This window comes from Saccoglossus kowalevskii, chromosome 2 (genome assembly GCF_978046115.1).
Source record: "Saccoglossus kowalevskii chromosome 2, keSacKowa6.1, whole genome shotgun sequence".
NCBI classification, from domain to species: Eukaryota; Metazoa; Hemichordata; class Enteropneusta; family Harrimaniidae; genus Saccoglossus; species Saccoglossus kowalevskii.
In genome coordinates, this window is record NC_140642.1 from 27,526,600 (window position 1) to 27,550,430 (window position 23,831).

Genomic DNA, 23,831 nt, shown 5'->3' on the forward strand with positions numbered 1-23,831 from the left:
TATTTTAAATGCACTATCGAGACACGTCAAGGTTGTATGCTTAGCCCTATATTATTTACTATTTTTATCAATGATCTCGTTTCATACACTAGTACTGTTGGATGTAAGGGTGTTTGCATTGACAACGATCTTCACAACCTTAATATCTTGATGTACGCGGATGACGTAGCCGTGGGTTCTGATATGCCAATACATACTCAACGACAAATAAATAAAGTACACCAATTTTGTTCTCACTGGGGTCTAACTCTGAACCTAAACAAATTACAGATAATTGTTTTTCGCAGGGGTGGTTATCTAAAACACGGTGAAAAATGGTTCTATCGCGATCATGAAATTAAAATCGTCCCTCAGTACAAGTATCTTGGTGTATTATTTTCCTCCAGATTAAGTTGGAATCCGACCAAATTAAAGCACAGGGTAAAAAAGCAGTGTTTCAACTTAAAGTATTGATTCGAAGAGTTGGTGGTATGACCACATCTGATTCATTCAAATTATTTGATTCCATCATTGTGCCAATCTTATTATATGGTAGTGAAATCTGGGGTTACGAGAACGCTTCTCAAATTGAACAAGTTCAGAATCAATTTTGTAAATTTCTACTCGGTGTGAGTAATAACTCAAGCGATTTATCAGCTGTTGGCGAATGTGGTTGTTTTCCTCTCTATGTTATTTACTTTAAAAGATGCATTAGCTACTGGCTGTGATTATTACAAATGGACGTTAATAGATATCCTCATAAATGTTATTTAATGTTAAAAAGATTATCCGACCAACGTGTTATAACGTCGGTAAATTGGGCTTTTAATGTAAAAATTTTGCTATTTCGCTTTGGATTCGGTCATGTATGGCTGAACCAAGGTGTAGGCTCGAAAAGTGTGTTTCTTTCACAGTTCACACAAAGAATTAAAGATTGTGCGCAACAAGTATGGCATGACGACACTGCTTCTTCCCCCAAACTCCGTTCCTATCTCGATTTTAAGTTGTCACTTGAGCAAGAAAAATATTTGTCTTGCATCCATGTTTTCAAATTCAGAGCTGCATTGTCAAGGTTACGTTGTTCTTCTCACAATTTGCGTATTGAAAAGGGAAGACATGAAAATGTCCCCCTCGATAATAGATTGTGTGAATACTGTGTTGAACGAAATCAACTTTATGTTGAAGACGAATATCATTTTATAGCTATTTGTCATCGTTATCAACGTATTAGAGCAGAATTTTTGCCTGTATGGTTTTGCACCAACCCCACTTACAACAAATTTATCTCGCTCATGAGTTCAAGAAACGATGTAATTTTAAATCAGTTAGCGAGTTATGTTTATTTCGTCATGAAAAGCAGAACTTAAATGATTTGTGTTTTCTCTATTGTTACAATTGTTAAGTGAAACTGTATTTGTTCTTTGGGCTAATGGCCTTTTGCTTTGTAATAAATATACTATTGAGGTTATCGATATGCAAGACTGCGTCGGTACATACATTTGGTTTCTTATTTTTTTTTTATAACTTTACCACTTTTCATATGCTAATTTAAAATTTAAAGGTACTTGCATCTTCTATTGATATTTGATGTATCCCTCAGTATTAGTTTAATGTTCTCAAGACGTGCATAGAAAACCAACCAACTTAGAAGGCAATGTTGACAATAGGTGGGAAAGAAAATGGCCAACTGTACTTGGTATATCAAGGTTATAGAAAACAAATGTGGATCCTAGAAAATCTCTAAACCTAAATGTTTAAATTCGAATATCCTATCCATATATACATATAGACAATTCCCACTCACCTGGTCCATTGCAATATAAGTTTCTAGTATCTCAGGTTTTTCTTTTGTGATACATTCATATAAAACTGAACAAAACAAAGAAATTATCTCTCTTTCCTTGAAAAAAAAAACAGATTTTGATTTAATGCAAGAAAAAAAAAAAACAGTATACAAAAGCTTCCATGTACAAGCTAAAAGTACACGACACCGAGTTGGGGATGTAATTATAAGCACTATACCATTATACACACTATGTACATTAAAACTATCATTCTGAATTTCATAAGTAGCTGTCTCTAACTTCAGCTAGTCTCGCTCATAAGAGTGAGACAACTAGGTGAAACAAGCGCAACCATTAACACCAGTAAATATTCACAACAATCAATAAGAGATCTTCATGAACTACTAGTAATTTTCAATGATAGATTTGGAACCTAATTTTCAGGGAAAACAAGGCAGTGGCAGTTTTCCAAGTTAAAATTAAAGTGTCATCTAGAGCACACAGGTGATTTATTTGGAGGTCTGTTTATTCAAAATGTGAATGTGAAGTGATAACCACCTGCCTTCAAGCACTGTACTCTCTATTGTCCAGAAATTCTCCTGCTTGATGGTATATTTGGAAGAACTGTAGCCAAAAAGACTGTTAGCTATTTCTTTATAGATTACATTATAAACTTGATCAGATTGTCAAGTCTATAGCTCACTGCATTAATTTGTTCTTGAGCAATCAAGATAGGTTTGCAGACCTTGTGGTTCATACGGGTCAAGCTTAGAAAGCTCTACTAGACTAGGTATAGCAACCAATAAGAGCTGAGGATTCTAGGTTTAGGTAGAGCACTAGGCTGCCCCTCATAAATTATCATCCGTTGAGAACTTTTGCCTCAGACTAATTCTCAAAACTATGTTCATGGATGCAGAGCTCTCTTTCAATTAAAACTTGTATTATATAGAATTACAACTCACTTCTTTGGATGAAAGCTTTTGACTGCAGCAATATTCAGCAAAAGCCAAAATTGTAGGGTTTGAAGTAAATGAGCGAATTATATCAGGTTTGACTGTTTGATGACCAACTTGATCATGAGTAAAAGTCTGTGCTAACAGACTACGGAATCCCTGGTGAAGACAAATATCAAATTGTAAGTTTGAATATAAAGCAATTGTGTACCAAATTGTATGTGTATCTTTCATAATGAATATCAGCCGAAAAATTGTCGAAGATGAGAACGAACATTGTAAAAATTAAGTGGATTTACCGGGGTATATGACAATGTGATACAAGTGTTAGAAATAGTGTCACCTTTGGATCTTCCACATATGAAAGATGACCAGCTCTCTGTTTAACATACAATGTACCATTGTTATTAAGTATTGCTTTCACAGTGTCTTGATATTTGTCAACATCTAACTTGACTTTCCAGTATCGTGGCCCAAGGACACATATCTGCAAAAAGAACGCAATACGGAAGAATGATAACATGTTTATAACAATAAAACAAATGTCAACAGCATAGTAAAAATTATTAGTATAAAGGTTCCTAATCATAATCATTACGTCTTATAAAATGACCAAATACTTTTTTTATGTCCAATCTCAAAACTATACACATTTAAGAATAATTTAGCTCCTAGCCCTGTGCATAGTGAACATATCTTAAAAAACCATATGATGTTGCAGTACTTGAGTGATCAATAGATGGAACGAGTCGGCCATCTTGAGTAGAATCAAACTGACATGCACCCTTCCACAGCCAGCAGTCGGCTGTCTTTGATCAGATGACAACGTTATTGTAAGTGTGCCATGACAGACAATCTAGGTATAAATTTGAAGTGAATTGCTCAAAGACAATATGAGACATATATGTCTTAAATAGAATTTGTCAAAGCCATATGGCTGCCAGTTGGCCATCTTGAGTTGAATTTACAAATCAAAGTGGCATGCATCACCTACCCATAATAGTTAATCCCTACACTAAGTTTGGAGTAATATCAACCAACGTGTACGAGATATGGCTCTGTGGAACAAGACAGTCCCTAGTCATCTATTTTGGATTTGATGGTGACAAAAATGCATGTGTGTTTGTCAAATATGATTCCTGTTGTGCAAGACTGATTTGAAATGTGTGATTTTTAAGCATTTTTGACTTTTAAATGCCACTTGGCCATCTTGAATCAGATCATGAAACAAATACATATGAATATGTCCAATATAATGTCTGATGTATATGTGAAGTTTGAACTTTATTGGTCCTAGCATGTGTGAGATATGGATAGACAGACACCGTCACACGCACAAACAGAGGTCAATTGACTAGTTGTTCCTTCCCAACTGCATCCAAACAAGAACTACCTGGTAATTACATGAATAAATAATGTCATCAGTAAAATTACTATTGAACTAAGAAAATATAAATATTATTTGGCAATAAAATAAGAATAATTATACATACTTGTTTTAAGGAATCCAATTCTGGTATAATACAGGGAGCCATCATCTCTGTCTTAAACTCTTTATACCATTTAGTCTCCTAAAACAAACAAGTCAGTAAAATGTGAGAACACAACATAATGTTGATATTTACATATAAAAATACATTAGTTAAATTTAATACCCAAATGAGATTACCAGAGTCACATTTTGATCAGCGACCTGCTTAGAATAATAAGTTACATTGTGATCAGTGGCAAGTATCAAGTTATACCGTATATATATATATGCTACCTACACAGTGTTGACAGACTGAATGAACAAATGGAGGAATGGCAATCAGACTGATATCTGTAATAAAGTTCTGACAAAGACACACACAAAAAAAACCAATTATTAATAAATATTACCTTGAATACAACTTGTAATCTTGCATAGCATGGTTTATTTGAATCTACATCTCTGGGTAATACTAGTCTGGGTTCAGCTGCTAGTACATACAGATGTCGTAATGCTTGTAAATGATACCTAAAAAACACAAGATACAAATTTAAAACAAATTCTGTTCACATGTAATTATTAAACTTCAAAGTAGATCTCAATCTTTTCAGGGTTGTTGGCCTTAAATTCTCACCGGTCTTTTGCTATCGCAGTATGTGCCCACCGACTGATATCCAAAATAGATGTATGATGTGTTACTGATACCCCCCCCCCCCCCCAATGACACACCTTGTTTAGTTTCGATAAAAACGTACAATTTATTCAATAAGTGGCACTTTTTTCTACTGGAGTTGAATTGGCAGGCCTTGCCTATACAAGTGTTGAAAACTGCAGATGCCCAGGTGTTGTCTATTAATCCAAAGATTCACAAAATGTTATTCTTACCTGTTGTCATTACTATTGATTGGAAACCTGGGAAACACAGAACAGACCAGTGCTGCAATAGCTGTATTACATGTACTCAATGTATAACGACCACCGCCAAGAAATAGAAACCCTAAAGCCATGTGTGTAGCTAAGTGACTTCCATAATTCACTTCAGTACCAAGTCTAGTATGTAGATATCTGGTGAGCCTTAACACTTGTAGGTTACCAGTTCCAGCCATCACCATTGATAGAGACAGCACAATAGCATTGAGACAAATCTCTATGGTGTTCTTACCAGCCTATAGTTATAAAAAGAAGATATAATAAATTGTCAGCATGATAGTTAATAATGACACACATATTCAGAGTACTTCATACAATATGTAGTATACATGATGTATATACCAAGAACATAATGCAAGCAACACAAATATTCCTCTTGAATTATCTGACATTGATAATTGGAAAACTAATCTTACCACATCAGCATCAGGCTTTGTTGTGAGGTCTGAGAATTCTTTGGCAAAGTGTAACTAGTAAAATAAAATGCATATTATTTGAGACAATTATTCTGTGTTAAACATGTATACCGGTACCTATCTAACCACCCGTTAACAGTTAATATATAATATTGATACTTTTATTATTTTAACACATTGTAGTAATGTTGCAATAGGAGAGCTGGCTCTGGAACAGCATTTTTCAAAACAAAAAATTCTATTGAAACAAAATGACACATTAATAAGGTTCTATAATGTTCTATATATGCACCCGGTTTGATAGAATTACATTTTGGGATGTGCCGGAGAGGCTAACAACACCCTTTACTGTTACAATAATAGACCACATTTATACATTTTGTACCAACATTTCTAATTACTATGTTAACTGTGACTTGATTTTTACCGAGATAACTTTACTTTTCACTGCTATTAAAAATATACTCCATAACAATTCATATCTCCCTGGTGAACAATATTATAAACTTACTAGACACTTGAAGGCATCATGGTTTGCTGATCCTGCAAATCTTAGACCAACACACATACAGGCACCAGCTAAAATATTGCAGTATGCTTGGCTGTAAGAAACAAAATTTGGTTATTTATCAGACAAATTTTTAATAATTTGTATATACAAATTTCAGTGATGTAACTTACTAGTATCCATTATTATTTATTAGTTTAACACAAGTCATTGTTTAATGAAACAGTCCCTGTTCAGTTTTAGAGACTTTAGAAATTCTCAGATGTGCATCTTTGAAGCATTTCCTAAATAAAACCAATTTTGTGCATCAGATAAAGACATTAACCGAAAAAATTTATCTAAGCATGCCTGAGAAATAATTAATCACATATGAAAACAAAATCACCAAACAAACAAATGAGCATCAATAACCTATTACCAATATTTTTATACCCATTTAATGAAACAGTCCCTGTTCAGTTTTAGAGACTTTAGAAATTCTCAGATGTGCATCTTTGAAGCATTTCCTAAATAAAACCAATTTTGTGCATCAGATAAAGACATTAACCGAAAAAATTTATCTAAGCATGCCTGAGAAATAATTAATCACATATGAAAACAAAATCACCAAACAAACAAATGAGCATCAATAACCTATTACCAATATTTTTATACCCATTTTGAATAAAATCAACCAGTCCAAATGTTGTGTTTTGGAACAAAAATGGCTACATGCTGGTCGAAGCTCATCGAACAAATTAATGTGCATGTGTACCCAATAATGACTTTTTTGTACCAACTTCAACAAAATCGGCCCTGGCATATATAAGAAATGTTGGATGGATAGACGTAACCCAAACATAAATTCTCGGTTCAGGGACTGATAACATACAACAGTGTACCGTACTCATATTATTAATATTAGTATTAATTTTTTTGTAAAATGAGAACATTGTATTCAGAAATATTCTGAATGCCTTACCTCATTGTTTGCAAGTCTATATCATCATCTACATTACTTTCGTCATCAACAGTATTTTTCTTAAATGAATATTTCTGTACAATCTATAAAGGTATAATATATTGAGAAAATAATATTTCCAACTATTGCAATTTTTACATGATATCAAATTATTTTAGTGGAGGACATCACAAACAACATTCGTAAGCCAGATTTGATGTATTGTATTTTGGCATTCAATGAACCTTACCTTGGGCACATTGCTTTCCACCCATTGTTTTGTTGGTCGGATATCTTCCCATAAGATTAAACCTCGACTTAGAATCTAGATAGAATCAGAATGCAGATACATATAGCACACGTACAAGCAGGTTCTCATAAATAAAATTAGCTTTGGCTAAGGAGAAGAACAATAGTACACACATACATGAGTGTGAACATAGACTGCACCATATTAGCGTTTACTTGTGTATATGACACACCACATAGGAGTTTTAATACAAATACATTGTATTATGTTCTTAAAAAGAAACCATAATATGATTATAAAAAGGGGCTTGAATTAATGAAAAACTTACCCTCAATATGAGAAAATCAGGTCTGACAAAATCCAACAGGAATTGTGTGTCTGGTGCAGCTAACCACTGAGCAACAGCACTAAAATAAATCACATTACAAATACATTACATCACATTACAAAAACATTACATCACATTACAAATACATTACATCACATTACAAATACATTACATCACATTACAAATACATTACATCACATTACAAATACATCACATTACATTACAAATACATTACAACAAAATTGAATAGAATAAATACAAAAATTAGCATTTGACAAACGAAGCAGCTGAAAATAGAGCTATAAAACCTACCTATTTCCAGTCTTTAGAAACATGAGTCCCAATGCTAACGTTGCGCCAGGTGATGTTAAGTCAGTATTTACTTGATCACCTTCTTTGATTTGATAACTTGGTGATTTAAACTTTTCTCTCTGAGCAGCAGTCTGTGTATTCAACAATATAGAAACTACATTTATATACTGTGTTGTTAGAAATAAAACTGCCCTCTATGGCAAACCTCATCTACTAATAATTAATGTCAGTCAACAGAAAGCTGCATGTCCAGATCGGTACACATTTCAATATAATATTTAACAAGTCATTATTTGTACAGCAGTAGTTCATCACATATACATGTAATGTTCATACCAACTTTGAATCAACCATGACATGCCTGAAAAATAGGTGAATGTGATTGAAAAACAAAATAAAAGTGTGCATCACTGTTGGACAATATTCAATGTATGTACCAAATCTGTTCTTGCACAACAAAAATCCAGTGACCACTTTGCTACAATGCCATAAAATGTTAGTGTGTTCGTGCAATTTTCCTCCAGTTATTTTAGACAGCTTCACTTCACATGGTGAATTATCTTACCAGAGCTCTTCTTTGTCCTCCTACCATGTAATGATAAAGTTGATCTGGAATGTTGAGATCTGATAAACCAACAGCACTGCTACCATGCTGTATAATAATGTGCATTAGAAGTATGAGATTTACTGACTATTATTCATGTAAAATCTCAATATTTTGTAAATATACGTTGTATACAAGATTTACTAAAATACATGTACTATTTTTATAAAACATTAAAAACTGTTTAGCTATAGTGTAACCAATCTCAGTGCTGATAGTAAGGTATGATACACATCTACTTACACCAAGGGTTACTAATCCAAGTGCCAAACCAGAAGCTAAAGAGTAAGATTCCCTGTCTGTACAGTTTTCCATCTCAGGACCTGGTGGTCTACCTACAAACATAAATAGGAAGATCCATGAGCAAACAGAATAAAAGCCTCTAAAGAGGATGAAATTAAATTTTATTCTCACCTACAACCTACAATCCAGAATGTACTGTTATAATTATAAAATACTAAATGTGATTACTTACCTATTTCTGATAACAAGACTTCAGCTATATGCCTATGTGCAGTAGCTTGATATACTAATCCAGTACCAATAATAGCAGCCACTTGAACTATATGAGGAACATCTAAATCAGATGAGGATACTGGAAGCAGAGCTTCAGCATGGATACTCAGCATCTTTGTTGCAGCCACATCCATGGTACCACGTCTAAATCACAAAAACACACTGTATTTTACACAAATTATTTTACTTTGTTACTTTGAGCAAACAGTATTTCACCTTTCCATAGAATTCCACGCATGCTATTCAAACAGCATTTTGTCCATTGAATAGTTTAAGGGCAGCTCAAATCGCAAAACTCTAGCAAGCTACACATTCTTCAATGGAATTATTAATTCAATTAGGTTGGTTGCCAGCTTTTTTGCTGTTGACGGCCACAAGTAAATATTGAAACAGTACATGTGTTTAAAATAAGCATGCCTCAAGTGAAATATACAATGAAAAAAAAGTGGTAATTTTTTTATATCATTTGGTGAAAAACATTGATGGATTAGCAACTGTATTCTGAGTGAGAAGGTAAATTGATATTTGTGTTATAAAGAGTATAGTGGCAATAAATTGTGTATCACATACTTGACAGCTGCACATCCCAATAACAATCCCACACTTGTAAATTCATGAGCCTATATAAAACAGAAAAATAAAGAGAACACAAGACACAATGATGAGATAAATATGATACATGGATCAATAAACAAAATATATTCATAGACCATTTGGATCAGTGTAAATACTCATTGGTAAATGGTTAATAAATGCTCATAAAAATTTACTTACAATTTGGCAATACTTTAGCAATGCATACGCTGATACTATCAACTTGTATATTATACTTACTTTGATAAGGTATTCATGTAAATTTAATGTATTCAGTTTGGCTAGATGACCGTTAAGACCCAGTGCCATCAAAAACCCAGCATGTTCATTGGTCAACTCACTTCCAAGACCAGTTTTGGGTTTATTATATACTATCCATGTGGAATCAATCTAAAGATGAAATAGGAAAAAAAAAGTAAAACTCAGGAAGAACTCATGGAACATGAACATGAACATGAACATGAACTCATGAACAAATGAAACTGAATTTTCAAGTTGTGGACCTGAGCCAGCATGATTTGTGATGCTACAAATTAATTGGGGTAGACCATTAATAAAAAAAGTCCAGGTATAAACTGATTCTTAGCAAATAACCCATCTTCTGCCTATTAGACAGATATCTAAAAGTATACAATTATAGTTCTGATAATGGTAAGTGGTGAACAAACTGCTTAATGACATAAACCTCTAAATTTTGATGAATTTAACTGTTTGGCCATCGATCTTTGATCACAAAACAACGCATGTCCATACATATCTCAACATGTACGATGTATGTGTAAAGTTTGAATGCGATCGGTCAAGACATGTTCGTGATATGTACACACCCACAACCAGACAGACACACAAGCATGGATGGACACACACATGTCAAATTAAAAGTTTTATGACTTTGTCCAAACAAGAAATTAATAGCCCACAATTCATGTACTGACCTGTGAGTCTCCTGGGGCAATTCTCAAACCAGCAGCTACACCATTGTGAAATAATGGCCAACTATTCATGTACTGACCTGTGAGTCTCCTGGGGCAATTCTCAAACCAGCAGCTACACCATTGTGAAATAATGGCCAACTGTTCATGTACTGACCTGTGAGTCTCCTGGGGCAATTCTCAAACCAGCAGCCACACCATTGTGAAATAATGGCCAACTATTCATGTACTGACCTGAGAGTCTCCTGGGGCAATTCTCAAACCAGCAGCTACACCATTGTGAAATAATGGCCAACTGTTCATGTACTGACCTGAGAGTCTCCTGGGGCAATTCTCAAACCAGCAGCTACACCATTGTGAAATATAGGCCAACTATTCATGTACTGACCTGTGAGTCTCCTGGGGCAATTCTCAAACCAGCAGCTACACCATTGTGAAATAATGGCCAACTGTTCATGTACTGACCTGTGAGTCTCCTGGGGCAATTCTCAAACCAGCAGCCACACCATTGTGAAATAATGGCCAACTATTCATGTACTAACCTGAGAGTCTCCTGGGGCAATTCTCAAACCAGCAGCCACACCATTGTGAAATAATGGCCAACTATTCATGTACTGACCTGAGAGTCTCCTGGGGCAATTCTCAAACCAGCAGCTACACCATTGTGAAATAATGGCCAACTATTCATGTACTGACCTGAGAGTCTCCTGGGGCAATTCTCAAACCAGCAGCCACACCATTGTGAAATAATGGCCAACTATTCATGTACTGACCTGTGAGTCTCCTGGGGCAATTCCCAAACCAGCAGCTACACCATTGTGAAATAATGGCCAACTATTCATGTACTGACCTGTGAGTCTCCTGGGGCAATTCTCAAACCAGCAGCCACACCATTGTGAAATAATGGCCAACTATTCATGTACTGACCTGTGAGTCTCCTGGGGCAATTCTCAAACCAACAGCTACGCCATTGTGAAATAATGGCCAACTATTCATGTACTGACCTGTGAGTCTCCTGGGGCAATTCTCAAACCAGCAGCTACACCATTGTGAAATAATGGCCAACTATTCATGTACTGACCTGTGAGTCTCCTGGGGCAATTCTCAAACCAGCAGCTACACCATTGTGAAATAATGGCCAACTATTCATGTACTGACCTGAGAGTCTCCTGGGGCAATTCTCAAACCAGCAGCTACACCATTGTGAAATAATGGCCAACTATTCATGTACTGACCTGAGAGTCTCCTGGGGCAATTCTCAAACCAACAGCTGCGCCATTGTGAAATAATGGCCAACTATTCATGTACTGACCTGAGAGTCTCCTGGGGCAATTCTCAAACCAGCAGCTACACCATTGTGAAATAATGGCCAACTGTTCATGTACTGACCTGTGAGTCTCCTGGGGCAATTCTCAAACCAGCAGCTACGCCATTGTGAAATAATGGCCAACTATTCATGTACTAACCTGAGAGTCTCCTGGGGCAATTCTCAAACCAGCAGCTACACCATTGTGAAATAATGGCCAACTATTCATGTACTGACCTGAGAGTCTCCTGGGGCAATTCTCAAACCAGCAGCCACACCATTGTGAAATAATGGCCAACTATTCATGTACTGACCTGAGAGTCTCCTGGGGCAATTCTCAAACCAGCAGCCACACCATTGTGAAATAATGGCCAACTATTCATGTACTAACCTGAGAGTCTCCTGGGGCAATTCTCAAACCAGCAGCCACACCATTGTGAAATAATGGCCAACTATTCATGTACTGACCTGAGAGTCTCCTGGGGCAATTCTCAAACCAACAGCTACGCCATTGTGAAATAATGGCCAACTATTCATGTACTGACCTGAGAGTCTCCTGGGGCAATTCTCAAACCAGCAGCTACGCCATTGTGAAATAATGGCCAACTATTCATGTACTGACCTGAGAGTCTCCTGGGGCAATTCTCAAACCAGCAGCTACACCATTGTGAAATAATGGCCAACTATTCATGTACTGACCTGAGAGTCTCCTGGGGCAATTCTCAAACCAGCAGCCACACCATTGTGAAATAATGGCCAACTATTCATGTACTGACCTGTGAGTCTCCTGGGGCAATTCTCAAACCAGCAGCTACACCATTGTGAAATAATGGCCAACTATTCATGTACTGACCTGTGAGTCTCCTGGGGCAATTCTCAAACCAGCAGCTACACCATTGTGAAATAATGGCCAACTATTCATGTACTGACCTGCGAGTCTCCTGGGGCAATTCTCAAACCAGCAGACACACCATTGTGAAATAATGGCCAACTATTCATGTACTGACCTGTGAGTCTCCTGGGGCAATTCTCAAACCAGCAGCTACACCATTGTGAAATAATGGCCAACTATTCATGTACTGACCTGTGAGTCTCCTGGGGCAATTCTCAAACCAGCAGCTACACCATTGTGAAATAATGGCCAACTATTCATGTACTGACCTGAGAGTCTCCTGGGGCAATTCTCAAACCAGCAGCCACACCATTGTGAAATAATGGCCAACTATTCATGTACTGACCTGTGAGTCTCCTGGGGCAATTCTCAAACCAGCAGCTACACCATTGTGAAATAATGGCCAACTATTCATGTACTGACCTGTGAGTCTCCTGGGGCAATTCTCAAACCAGCAGCTACACCATTGTGAAATAATGGCCAACTATTCATGTACTGACCTGTGAGTCTCCTGGGGCAATTCTCAAACCAGCAGCCACACCATTGTGAAATAATGGCCAACTATTCACGTACTGACCTGTGAGTCTCCTGGGGCAATTCTCAAACCAGCAGCTACACCATTGTGAAATAATTGCCAACTGTTCATATACTGACCTGAGAGTCTCCTGGGGCAATTCTCAAACCAGCAGCTACACCATTGTGAAATAATGGCCAACTATTCATGTACTAACCTGTGAGTCTCCTGGGGCAATTCTCAAACCAGCAGCTACACCATTGTGAAATAATTGCCAACTGTTCATATACTGACCTGAGAGTCTCCTGGGGCAATTCTCAAACCAGCAGCTACACCATTGTGAAATAATGGCCCACAATTCATGTACTAACCTGAGAGTCTCCTGGGGCAATTCTCAAACCAGCAGCTACACCATTGTGAAATAATGGCCAACTATTCATGTACTGACCTGTGAGTCTCCTGGGGCAATTCTCAAACCAGCAGCTACACCATTGTGAAATAATTGCCAACTGTTCATATACTGACCTGAGAGTCTCCTGGGGCAATTCTCAAACCAGCAGCTACACCATTGTGAAATAATGGCCAACTATTCATGTACTAACCTGTGAGTCTCCTGGGGCAATTCTCAAACCAGCAGCTACACCATTGTGAAATAATGGCCAACTATTCATGTACTGACCTGTGAGTCTCCTGGGGCAATTCTCAAACCAGCAGCTACACCATTGTGAAATAATGGCCAACTATTCATGTACTGACCTGAGAGTCTCCTGGGGCAATTCTCAAACCAGCAGCTACACCATTGTGAAATAATGGCCAACTATTCATGTACTGACCTGAGAGTCTCCTGGGGCAATTCTCAAACCAGCAGCTACACCATTGTGAAATAATGGCCAACTATTCATGTACTGACCTGTGAGTCTCCTGGGGCAATTCTCAAACCAGCAGCTACACCATTGTGAAATAATGGCCAACTATTCATGTACTGACCTGAGAGTCTCCTGGGGCAATTCTCAAACCAGCAGCTACACCATTGTGAAATAATGGCCAACTATTCATGTACTGACCTGTGAGTCTCCTGGGGCAATTCTCAAACCAGCAGCTACACCATTGTGAAATAATGGCCAACTATTCATGTACTGACCTGTGAGTCTCCTGGGGCAATTCTCAAACCAGCAGCTACACCATTGTGAAATAATGGCCAACTATTCATGTACTGACCTGTGAGTCTCCTGGGGCAATTCTCAAACCAGCAGCTACACCATTGTGAAATAATGGCCAACTATTCATGTACTGACCTGTGAGTCTCCTGGGGCAATTCTCAAACCAGCAGCTACACCATTGTGAAATAATGGCCAACTATTCATGTACTGACCTGTGAGTCTCCTGGGGCAATTCTCAAACCAGCAGCTACACCATTGTGAAATAATGGCCAACTATTCATATACTAACCTGAGAGTCTCCTGGGGCAATTCTCAAACCAGCAGCTACACCATTGTGAAATAATGGCCAACTATTCATGTACTAACCTGAGAGTCTCCTGGGGCAATTCTCAAACCAGCAGCTACACCATTGTGAAATAATGGCCAACTATTCATGTACTAACCTGAGAGTCTCCTGGGGCAATTCTCAAACCAGCAGCTACACCATTGTGAAATAATGGCCAACTATTCATGTACTAACCTGAGAGTCTCCTGGGGCAATTCTCAAACCAGCAGCTACACCATTGTGAAATAATGGCCAACTATTCATGTACTAACCTGAGAGTCTCCTGGGGCAATTCTCAAACCAGCAGCTACACCATTGTGAAATAATGGCCAACTATTCATGTACTGACCTGAGAGTCTCCTGGGGCAATTCTCAAACCAGCAGCTACACCATTGTGAAATAATGGCCAACTGTTCATATTAGCAGGTACATCAATATGTTTAAAATCCACACTGTTATTCCTGAAATAAACAAGTTTAAATTCTTCCCAAACTATCCTTTCCAATCCAATCAATACACAATTAAACTGTTATGAGATAATGAAACAGGATTTTATTTAAAGCCAATACATCACAATGATTCTGAACTTTTTGAACCTAACACAGTAAAATTAAGTTTATATTTAATGTAACCTTCCGATGATTTTAAAACATACAGACAGACATACACTGTTGTTTACCTTGGTGGTGCTCTTCCGGTTAGATTCAATTTTGGAATGGGTAAAGTCTCAGTCACAATAGGATGGCAGGTACAAAGAGTAAACATTCCTCTGAAAACAAAATGTAAATTCAACTAACACATGTATACAGTTAGTTAAAAATCAGTGCAACCCAAAGTGAGCACAAACATCTGTCCTGAATTCCCCTTGGAGATAAAATATTTATACCGAGTTTAAACCAATATGAATTTGTTATTGATTCTCATGTAATGGACACTGAAAGATTGGCAATATTGGGTTGTAGCTCATGTAACTGTGATACCCACTACTATGCAGATCCAATTGATTTATTGATTATCAGACAGAATGGTGAACTGGCCAGTGCATGGTCTGCATAGTACATACAGCCTAGACTGATGTACAGTCTCAACACAGGAGATGATTTCATTCAAATCTTGGGGTAAACCATGTGGTACCGGTAATTATTTTGGTGGTACTGATCACCAAAACTGTCCTGCATGAAATTGGCATAGCATAGGCTTATCAGAGTACTGACCATTGGGGCTATAAATGTCAAGACCTGTCTGCTGACCTCTATCAGCACAGCACAGGACAGCTACAGATGTAGAGTAGAAAATGGTAGAAATGTGAATGTGTCCAAGTTTCATGGAATTGCATGTCACAGGTGTACTGGGAGTCTGGATACATTGTACAAGCCATTCATCTTTGTTTTGAAAAGAGATATTATTTCCACCAGGCTTGACAATTTTGACCAATGCACTGGGGCTGTCAGCTGAAAGATATGATATATTTTGTGCTATGTGTGGCGGTAAAAATGTTATATACACACCTTCCAACAGGTAATGCCATGGTTCTTTGACTGACAGCCAACAACTTCATCTCTTGTTCCTCTATGTAGTCATGATCACTGAGAAAAAGTACACAAAATTTAGCCATTCCATGACAAAACACAGCCTGAATGGCCAGGTTTAAACTAAAGTATGACGCAGTTTCCCATCTCTGTGGTATTACTCTGGATCAGTTAATTAAAGCCCGCCTAGCAGCAAATACATACAAAATGTAACAGTCAAGAATCAGCAGAGCCATCTACATGTACATGCTAGATTTCCACACAAAAGGTGGTATTCTTGGACATTGTTGTGAAGGAAAACATTTGAAACTAGTTTGAAGGGACAGTAGACAATCAAAGAGTTTAATCTGTATATCATGCATGTTTAATTCTTCTCTAGTATGGCAGCTCCTTGAAAATCAATATCTCCGTAAGTGAATGGTCTATAGTCACTGAAGTGTCACAATTTCTATTCAGAAATAAAATTAGTTTTCAAATCTTTTTTTAGCTTTACTAACTGCCAAAACAATTGAATTTACAGTTCTGTGATAAGATATATTTGTACTTGTTTCAAAACATATCTTGCACTCGTTTAAACATTCAAACACTTCTTTTTGTTTAAATCAAATGCAAAAGCACAAAAGCATGTTACGGGGGGGGGGGATCCTGTCACTTTCATGAGATATTCAAACAAATGAAAATGTGCTAAGAAAACCTTTCACAAGTCTGCATAACTTGTAGGCAGAATCATAATTGATATACTAATCAATACATAGACAAAATAAAGATTTTCAAGAGGATGGTAACAAATTTGATTTCTCCTGTTTGAATATATATTTTTGGTGATTTTTTTCATTTCCATATGATAAATGTCTGACTTCTTCTGTACATGACACATTAAGGATTAAGGTAGCGAGAAGGGTTTTGTGACGTTTTCGAATAAAACATTCTCTGTCTGTTGTCTTGTTCAGAAGAGTAATTTAGCTTATATATTTCAAAAGACTAAATATAGAGGTACAAGTTCGCACAAACTGGACAGTCATTGTTTACATAATTATCACGTGACATCAAAAATGGCGAATCTTGTAAAAATGACTAAGTCCTCGATTGCGAGAGCACACTGCGGAATTTCCTGCTGAAATTTACGCCATGCATTGTCCGTAATCAAGTCCATTGAAATGCGTCTCCGATAATCAAAAGACCTATTATTCCGATTTCTATGCAGGTTTGTTTTTTTGTCCTCAAATTATTTCATACTTGCCACCTTTAACAGACTATTATTCTGTGACAAAGCATTTTCTTTAAAAACCCAGACATATTTCGCACTATCATTATCTTTTGAACGATAACTGTGAGTTTGAATGTCCTAGTCCGAACGCACTTGATTTGGCGGCGGTCCCAATGAGTCGTACTCAATCGAAACTTCGATTCGAGAAAAACGCGACAAACAGTTTTGGTTAATAAAACACTGTAGATTTGCAGCATTATTATAAATATACACTAAAAATGGCCAAACATAGTAACCACTGATATCATAGAGCTCATAAAGAGTGTCAGATAATGAATAATTTCAAGCTCGAGCGTGAAAAATGAATAACGAGGGATAATCCTCTGACAAACATTACTGTCCCACTGTACACGCTGACAGTTTACAAACAAGCTAATCCTTCAAGTGTCTCTGATAAGTGATCTAATAAAACGGTTTTCATGGTGAAAAAAAATGGCCAATGTTTGAAAAAAAAATTGCTGTGTCAGTGCGACACTGAGTGGCAGATTTTTCTTTGCTGCATCTGTCAACGCTTTGTTTTCTTTTTTTTTCGCCATTGCGTTAGAAAATATGGTATTAGTAAAATAGAATATTGACTTGGAAAATAAAACGATTTAAAGGAAAGTTGCGCAAATTTACAGTACTCATTTCGCACTACCTCCCGCCCGCTCCCGCTTTCCAATCACCTTTTTTCTCGCTTTTTTGACCGCTTGTTGAATTTGACCGGACAATTTCCGCTTTATTTTCGACCACACAAACCCCGAAATATCACCGCTCGCTCGCTCGCACGCATTTAAAATTCGGACTAACAGAAACATTTCCGAGGTTCACATTGTCTTTATGGTTTTTATAGATGTTGAACAGCTGACAAAAGTTATATACACGCAACCTGACCCTTTGGCCTCGATTTGGCTTGGACTGAATATTTTATTTTAAACAATATTCTGACGTGAAATACAAAATGTTTTCTTTCCTGATTATTGAGTCTTCGCAATGTGTTTTGTATAATTATTGTTGTTTTCCTCCGAGGCGAAGACAAGCTGAAGGACCATGAAGCTAAATGGCAGTTTCATGCATGGGCTGACTGAAAGAATATATTTCTAAGCCTAAAATAAACCTAGTATTTCGTTGATAATTTCGGTTGTTTGGAATGTCTGTCAACCGTGTCCCAATAATTTGTTTGGAATGTCGGTCCCCGTTGGTTTCTCCCACAGTTAGCTGGCATCGTTGTCGCTGGGTGTATATGATAGAGCACAGTCCCTCCACTGTGAACAGAGGGAAGTTGTGCAACCAAATTTGCCGAGTTCGCAGTTTTTCGCCGATAAAAAAATAACTAAGGCAAAAACTCAGTTTTTCAGCATTTTTGTAATAAAGACATTATTCTCTATCAATAATCCGCCCAAAATAGGAACATTTCTACTAATTCTTGTGTTTTTTCGACGTTTTTCGAAAAACCTGCGATTAGGCTGCGAAAGTAGAACATTCCGGGGGGGGGGGGGGGGGGGGGGATGAAGAGCATCGCCAGGCAATGGACGCGGAGTTCTTTGGTAACGACCGCAAAGTATCCGTGTCCAGCCATTGGTTGGCCACACAGAGGTCAAAATACGCGTTCTATTTTTATGCGTTAAGTTTGGCTCTTCCGTTTCACCGCCTCCGGAATGTTCTACTTTCGCAGCGGTGTGAATCTTGAGTTTCGAAATTGTTCTTCGACTGGCCACCAAATATTTATGGCTGTAACTAAATTTTTAAGCCCAATAAATTATTCATACATGTCAAGCTCTGTTCGATTTTTTCAGGGCATGTGGCCGTTTTTAGTCGAAAATATTTTTTGTGGGAACAATTTTACGTATACGTATACGGTTTAGACCGAAGTCATTCAATGATCATGACCTAATTTTAAAAATTGAATGTCAAATTTTACCAGACATGGACCGACGTGGATTCGGTATCGTTATTTTTGGAATTAATCATTAAGATTTCCTCGTTTCTCTGCTCTGTCAAAATGAGTTACCTATGTTTTTTTTTCACGTAACTGTCTCATTAAAATAAAATAACATACCGGTATTACATTTAGAACAAGCACCCAAAACACGTAACAAGCCTGAGAGGTCCCAGTCCAGTTGCTTTCACGATACAAGTGTCATAGAACTATTAGATTTGAAGTACTGTTCAGAATTTAATAATAGTTAATACTAGTTAGTTGTACGTTCACACTTTACTATCAAAACCACCATTTCGACTACTCCTGCGCCAGTGATCAGTGTTTGGGCAAGCGGTTGGTGTTTTTAATGAGCGAGCGAGCCAAAAAAAAAAAAAAACGCGATTAAAATGCGGTCGGTTTCCGGTCGGACAAGACAGCATGGTCGGAAATTAAGCGTTAAGCGGTCGATGTAAAAGCGGAAGATTGGGCGAAATGAGTACTGTATGACCATGTTTCTCCGACGAAGTCTCGACTGACAATAATGCTGACAATGAACGTTAGATAAACATGCATTGTTTGCAACTGGAAGCTTATCACCCGTTATATCAGAATCGTCAACAACAGAGTATACAGATAAGATGTTATCATTTAAACCCTTTCAAAGATAAACAATATGCAAACGGCAGTTGTAGTCTTTTCTGTTAGCGTTTTAAAACACTGATTTGAGCGACGTTATTCCGCAATTTGGATCTTTTGTAAACCTGGGATGATGTATCAAGGTCTAAAGTGAACGTTTTATCAACTTTTGAAAAATCAAGAAAAAAGTGAAAATTTCCCTTTTTGCTACCTTAATTCAATATAAAAGCAACATATTTCTAATGTGTAGCATGTTTTGTATTCGTTAAACATTTATCTCAATTTCAATAAACTTATAACTGGTTTACCTGACTTCTGGCCTTTGTACTACAGCTATTCTGACTGGCTTGGATGATTGAAGAAGTCTTCTAACTTCCTGAACTCTCAGATCATCAGGAAATCGCAGTTTGAGTAATTCCTGGTCTAAACATTCCATACCATCTTCATCTTCATCTAGAGGTTCTTCTTCAATCTAAGAATTGTGACAGTGTTATAAATTTCATTCATGAGTGGTGCAAGTTATTCAATAAATACACCATTACAAATACAAATACAATGATAATGAATTTTTAGACAGATTTATGAATAATGGATCCATGTCTATGAAATGTTCTCACTACTTGTTTATTTTGTCTATTATATAAAAGTATGTATCTAATAAGTTACAACTAATTAATATTACCATTGTAACTTCAGCTGTACTATTGAGGGCACTGCTTCATGTGTGGCCATTTTAATTTCTAGATCTCAACAAGTTTATTTAATGGTAAATAAAGCCCATTTCGTATCATTATGTAATAAATAACTTAAGTAGTATCTGAGGATAATGCTTTAAACTAATAGTTTGAATAGCATCTATCTATCCTAAGATGCTAAATGATTTTAAAAACTGTAATTTCAGTCTAGATTTGAATCTATTGAATTGCCAACAGATGTGGTGTGAACTGAAAACCTACACATGAAGTATGTGTACAGTCAAAGAGCAGTGATAATTGAGTTAAGTTTCTTACTTAATAATGAATTATCATAAATAACATATTGTACAGATAATATTGTCTAGTGGATATCCCCACATTTATTTACAGTTATTGATTATTGCAAGCCCACTTCTGAGGTTGTGATCTTGGCAAGTACACAGCTGATGAAACTAGCATTGATTTTACTTACCAAGGACTGTAGTGTGTATGTGAGAACATGCAACTACCAGGGATTGATTATTTTCACTGGCCATATGTTGGATTATCTGCTACACTATGGCGATGATTGCTTATGTGTGTCATGTGCATGTAATTAGCTGTTGTTATTTTATAAGTTGTGTGTATGTGATTATCTGCTGCCATGTACAGGTGAGGCATAATTCATCTGGGTGTGTTTTGAGGATAAATTGTTATGTGTTCCAGACATGGGTTGAAATCGTTGCTTGTACAAGCTGAAGATTAAATACCAAAATACAAAAATCACAGAGGTGTGTCTTATCTGGAGATGCGCTTCTAACATAGATCAAATATAGTACACTTGTACAATATAATGTTAGTTGCAATAATTGTGCAGTTTTTTCAAGATCCAGCATTCAGAATCTATTAACATTTCTTGTCTATCATTGAGATTGATGCTATGAAAGAGTCAACAAATACACCAATTACCGGTGGTGGATGTTCCTTTTTCTCCAAGAGACGAGCTTCTGCAGACAGGTCTTGTCGTCCAATCAGCATATATGCTGTCTCTGGCCAATCAGGTGGGGGATCACTTCTACAACGATATATAGCATCACGCAATGGAACCAAAATTCCAAAGGGTAAGCACTCCAAGTCCTGTAGTGTTATTTTCATATTTGTCATACATAGAACAACCCTTTCAGCATTGGAACACTCATCATTGAATGACAACATGCATTTCTCTTCAGCAGTGGCATACTGCTTTGGCCCTAGGAAATTCAAGTATTGAATAGCTTACAAGTAATGCATAAGTTATTGATAAACTTAAGTAATTGCAGCATATTGTATTTGTCAATGATTGGTTGTTCATTCACATGTAAATAAATTTAGGCATTAGAATTTTTCAGGTGGGAGGGGGGAACAGCACCCTCTACTGACTAAGGGGGAAGTGAATTGTGGGTACCCCATAGTCATAATATTGATACTTTGATACTGCCGCTGCTACACAACATGTACTCGTAGGTGGTATTTGGGGTCTGACTATTGTATGAGTGTATTAAAGTAACCCTAACCCTAAAAATAGTTGTGGTGGCGTTATATTATTTGTCAACCAACTTGTTTAGACGGTGATTTTACAACAAAGCAGACATCACAATTATATGCTTTGCCTGTAGCTCCACTCATCATTGACCATGCGGGATGACGTCACCAACTATATGCCAAACAAAATGTCACATCTATAAATCTCCTTACACCATATTTGTTTATATAAACAATTTGCCAGGTGAGCTTATTTCTTTCTAGAAGTGGTTTGATCTAACCAAGGAAGTATGCAAGTCAACATTTAAATGTTTATATCTACACTGTTCGCTGCTCACAGAGCAAAAACCAGACTGAAGAATTACATTAGGGGTACCTACAAGTCAAGAAGCAGAGGGCGCTATTGGTCCCTACATGATCCCATTGAAATTCTTTAGCCTTGTGATTTTATTATGACTGATTACTTGTTATTAAATGTGAAATATAATAAACAATGAAGTAGTATAAATTAAATGTATGTAAAGATACATGTACATACCTGTTGCATGTAATCTGTGTATATATTGTTCTTCTAGTTGCTGTACACTGGTGACAGTGTCGGAAGTTAAAAAAGTCGCATATAACTGCAGATGAAAATAATGTAATTATTGTTGAGTCCTCTGGATGGTTGTGAACAAAATTGTACTATGCTAAAGTATCAATTAACCCTACCGGTACATACAACTTCCATCAATGAAAATTACATACAACTTCTATCAATGAGTCTTGCATACAATTTCTTTCAATGAGTCTTACATAAAATTTCTGTCAATGAGTCTTACATACAATTTCTTTCAGTGAGTCTTACATAAAATTTCTGTCAATGAGTCTTACATACAATTTCTTTCAGTGAGTCTTACATAAAATTTCTGTCAATGAGTCTTACATACAATTTCTTTCAATGAGTCTTGCATACAATTTCTATCAATGAGTCTTGCATACAATTTCTATCAATGAGTCTTGCATACAATTTCTATCAATGAGTCTTGCATACAGTTTCTTTCAATGAGTCTTACATACAATTTCTTTCAATGAGTCTTGCATACAATTTCTATCAATGAGTCTTGCATACAGTTTCTATCAATGAGTCTTGCATACAATTTCTTTCAATGAGTCTTGCATACAATTTCTATCAATGAGTCTTGCATACAATTTCTTTCAATGAGTCTTGCATACAATTTCTTTCAATGAGTCTTGCATACAATTTCTATCAATGAGTCTTGCATACAATTTCTTTCAATGAGTCTTGCATACAATTTCTTTCAATGAGTCTTGCATACAATTTCTATCAATGAGTCTTGTGTACAGTTTCTTTCAATGAGTCTTGCATACACTTTTTTTCAATGAGTCTTGCATACAATTTCTTTCAATGAGTCTTGCATACAATTTCTATCAATGAGTCTTGCATACGATTTCTTTCAATGAGTCTTGCATACAATTTCTTTCAATGAGTCTTACATACAATTTCTTTCAATGAGTCTTACATACAATTTCTCTCAATGAGTCTTACATACAATTTCTTTCAATGAGTCTTGCATACAATTTCTATCA

General features: G+C 36.7%; 1 protein-coding gene across 1 annotated transcript in view; it reads right to left on the bottom strand.

The window, feature by feature from the left end:
• LOC100370598 (anaphase-promoting complex subunit 1-like) overlaps positions 1-23,831 on the bottom strand; it is a 49,120-nt gene that overhangs the window by 4,738 nt on the left and 20,551 nt on the right. The window contains exons 22-44 of the mRNA XM_085507074.1: positions 22,780-22,864; positions 21,690-21,970; positions 20,355-20,518; positions 16,223-16,300; positions 15,394-15,483; positions 15,064-15,175; positions 9,826-9,975; positions 9,562-9,611; positions 8,951-9,135; positions 8,719-8,810; positions 8,437-8,523; positions 7,872-8,002; positions 7,560-7,638; positions 7,232-7,306; positions 7,003-7,085; positions 6,045-6,135; positions 5,534-5,587; positions 5,073-5,353; positions 4,598-4,715; positions 4,210-4,287; positions 3,060-3,203; positions 2,726-2,875; positions 1,784-1,879 (exon numbers count right to left, since the gene is read on the bottom strand). Coding sequence (XP_085363200.1) covers positions 1,784-1,879; positions 2,726-2,875; positions 3,060-3,203; positions 4,210-4,287; positions 4,598-4,715; positions 5,073-5,353; positions 5,534-5,587; positions 6,045-6,135; positions 7,003-7,085; positions 7,232-7,306; positions 7,560-7,638; positions 7,872-8,002; positions 8,437-8,523; positions 8,719-8,810; positions 8,951-9,135; positions 9,562-9,611; positions 9,826-9,975; positions 15,064-15,175; positions 15,394-15,483; positions 16,223-16,300; positions 20,355-20,518; positions 21,690-21,970; positions 22,780-22,864 — 2,754 coding nt within the window. The remainder of the gene's footprint in view (positions 1-1,783; positions 1,880-2,725; positions 2,876-3,059; positions 3,204-4,209; positions 4,288-4,597; positions 4,716-5,072; positions 5,354-5,533; positions 5,588-6,044; positions 6,136-7,002; positions 7,086-7,231; positions 7,307-7,559; positions 7,639-7,871; positions 8,003-8,436; positions 8,524-8,718; positions 8,811-8,950; positions 9,136-9,561; positions 9,612-9,825; positions 9,976-15,063; positions 15,176-15,393; positions 15,484-16,222; positions 16,301-20,354; positions 20,519-21,689; positions 21,971-22,779; positions 22,865-23,831) is intronic.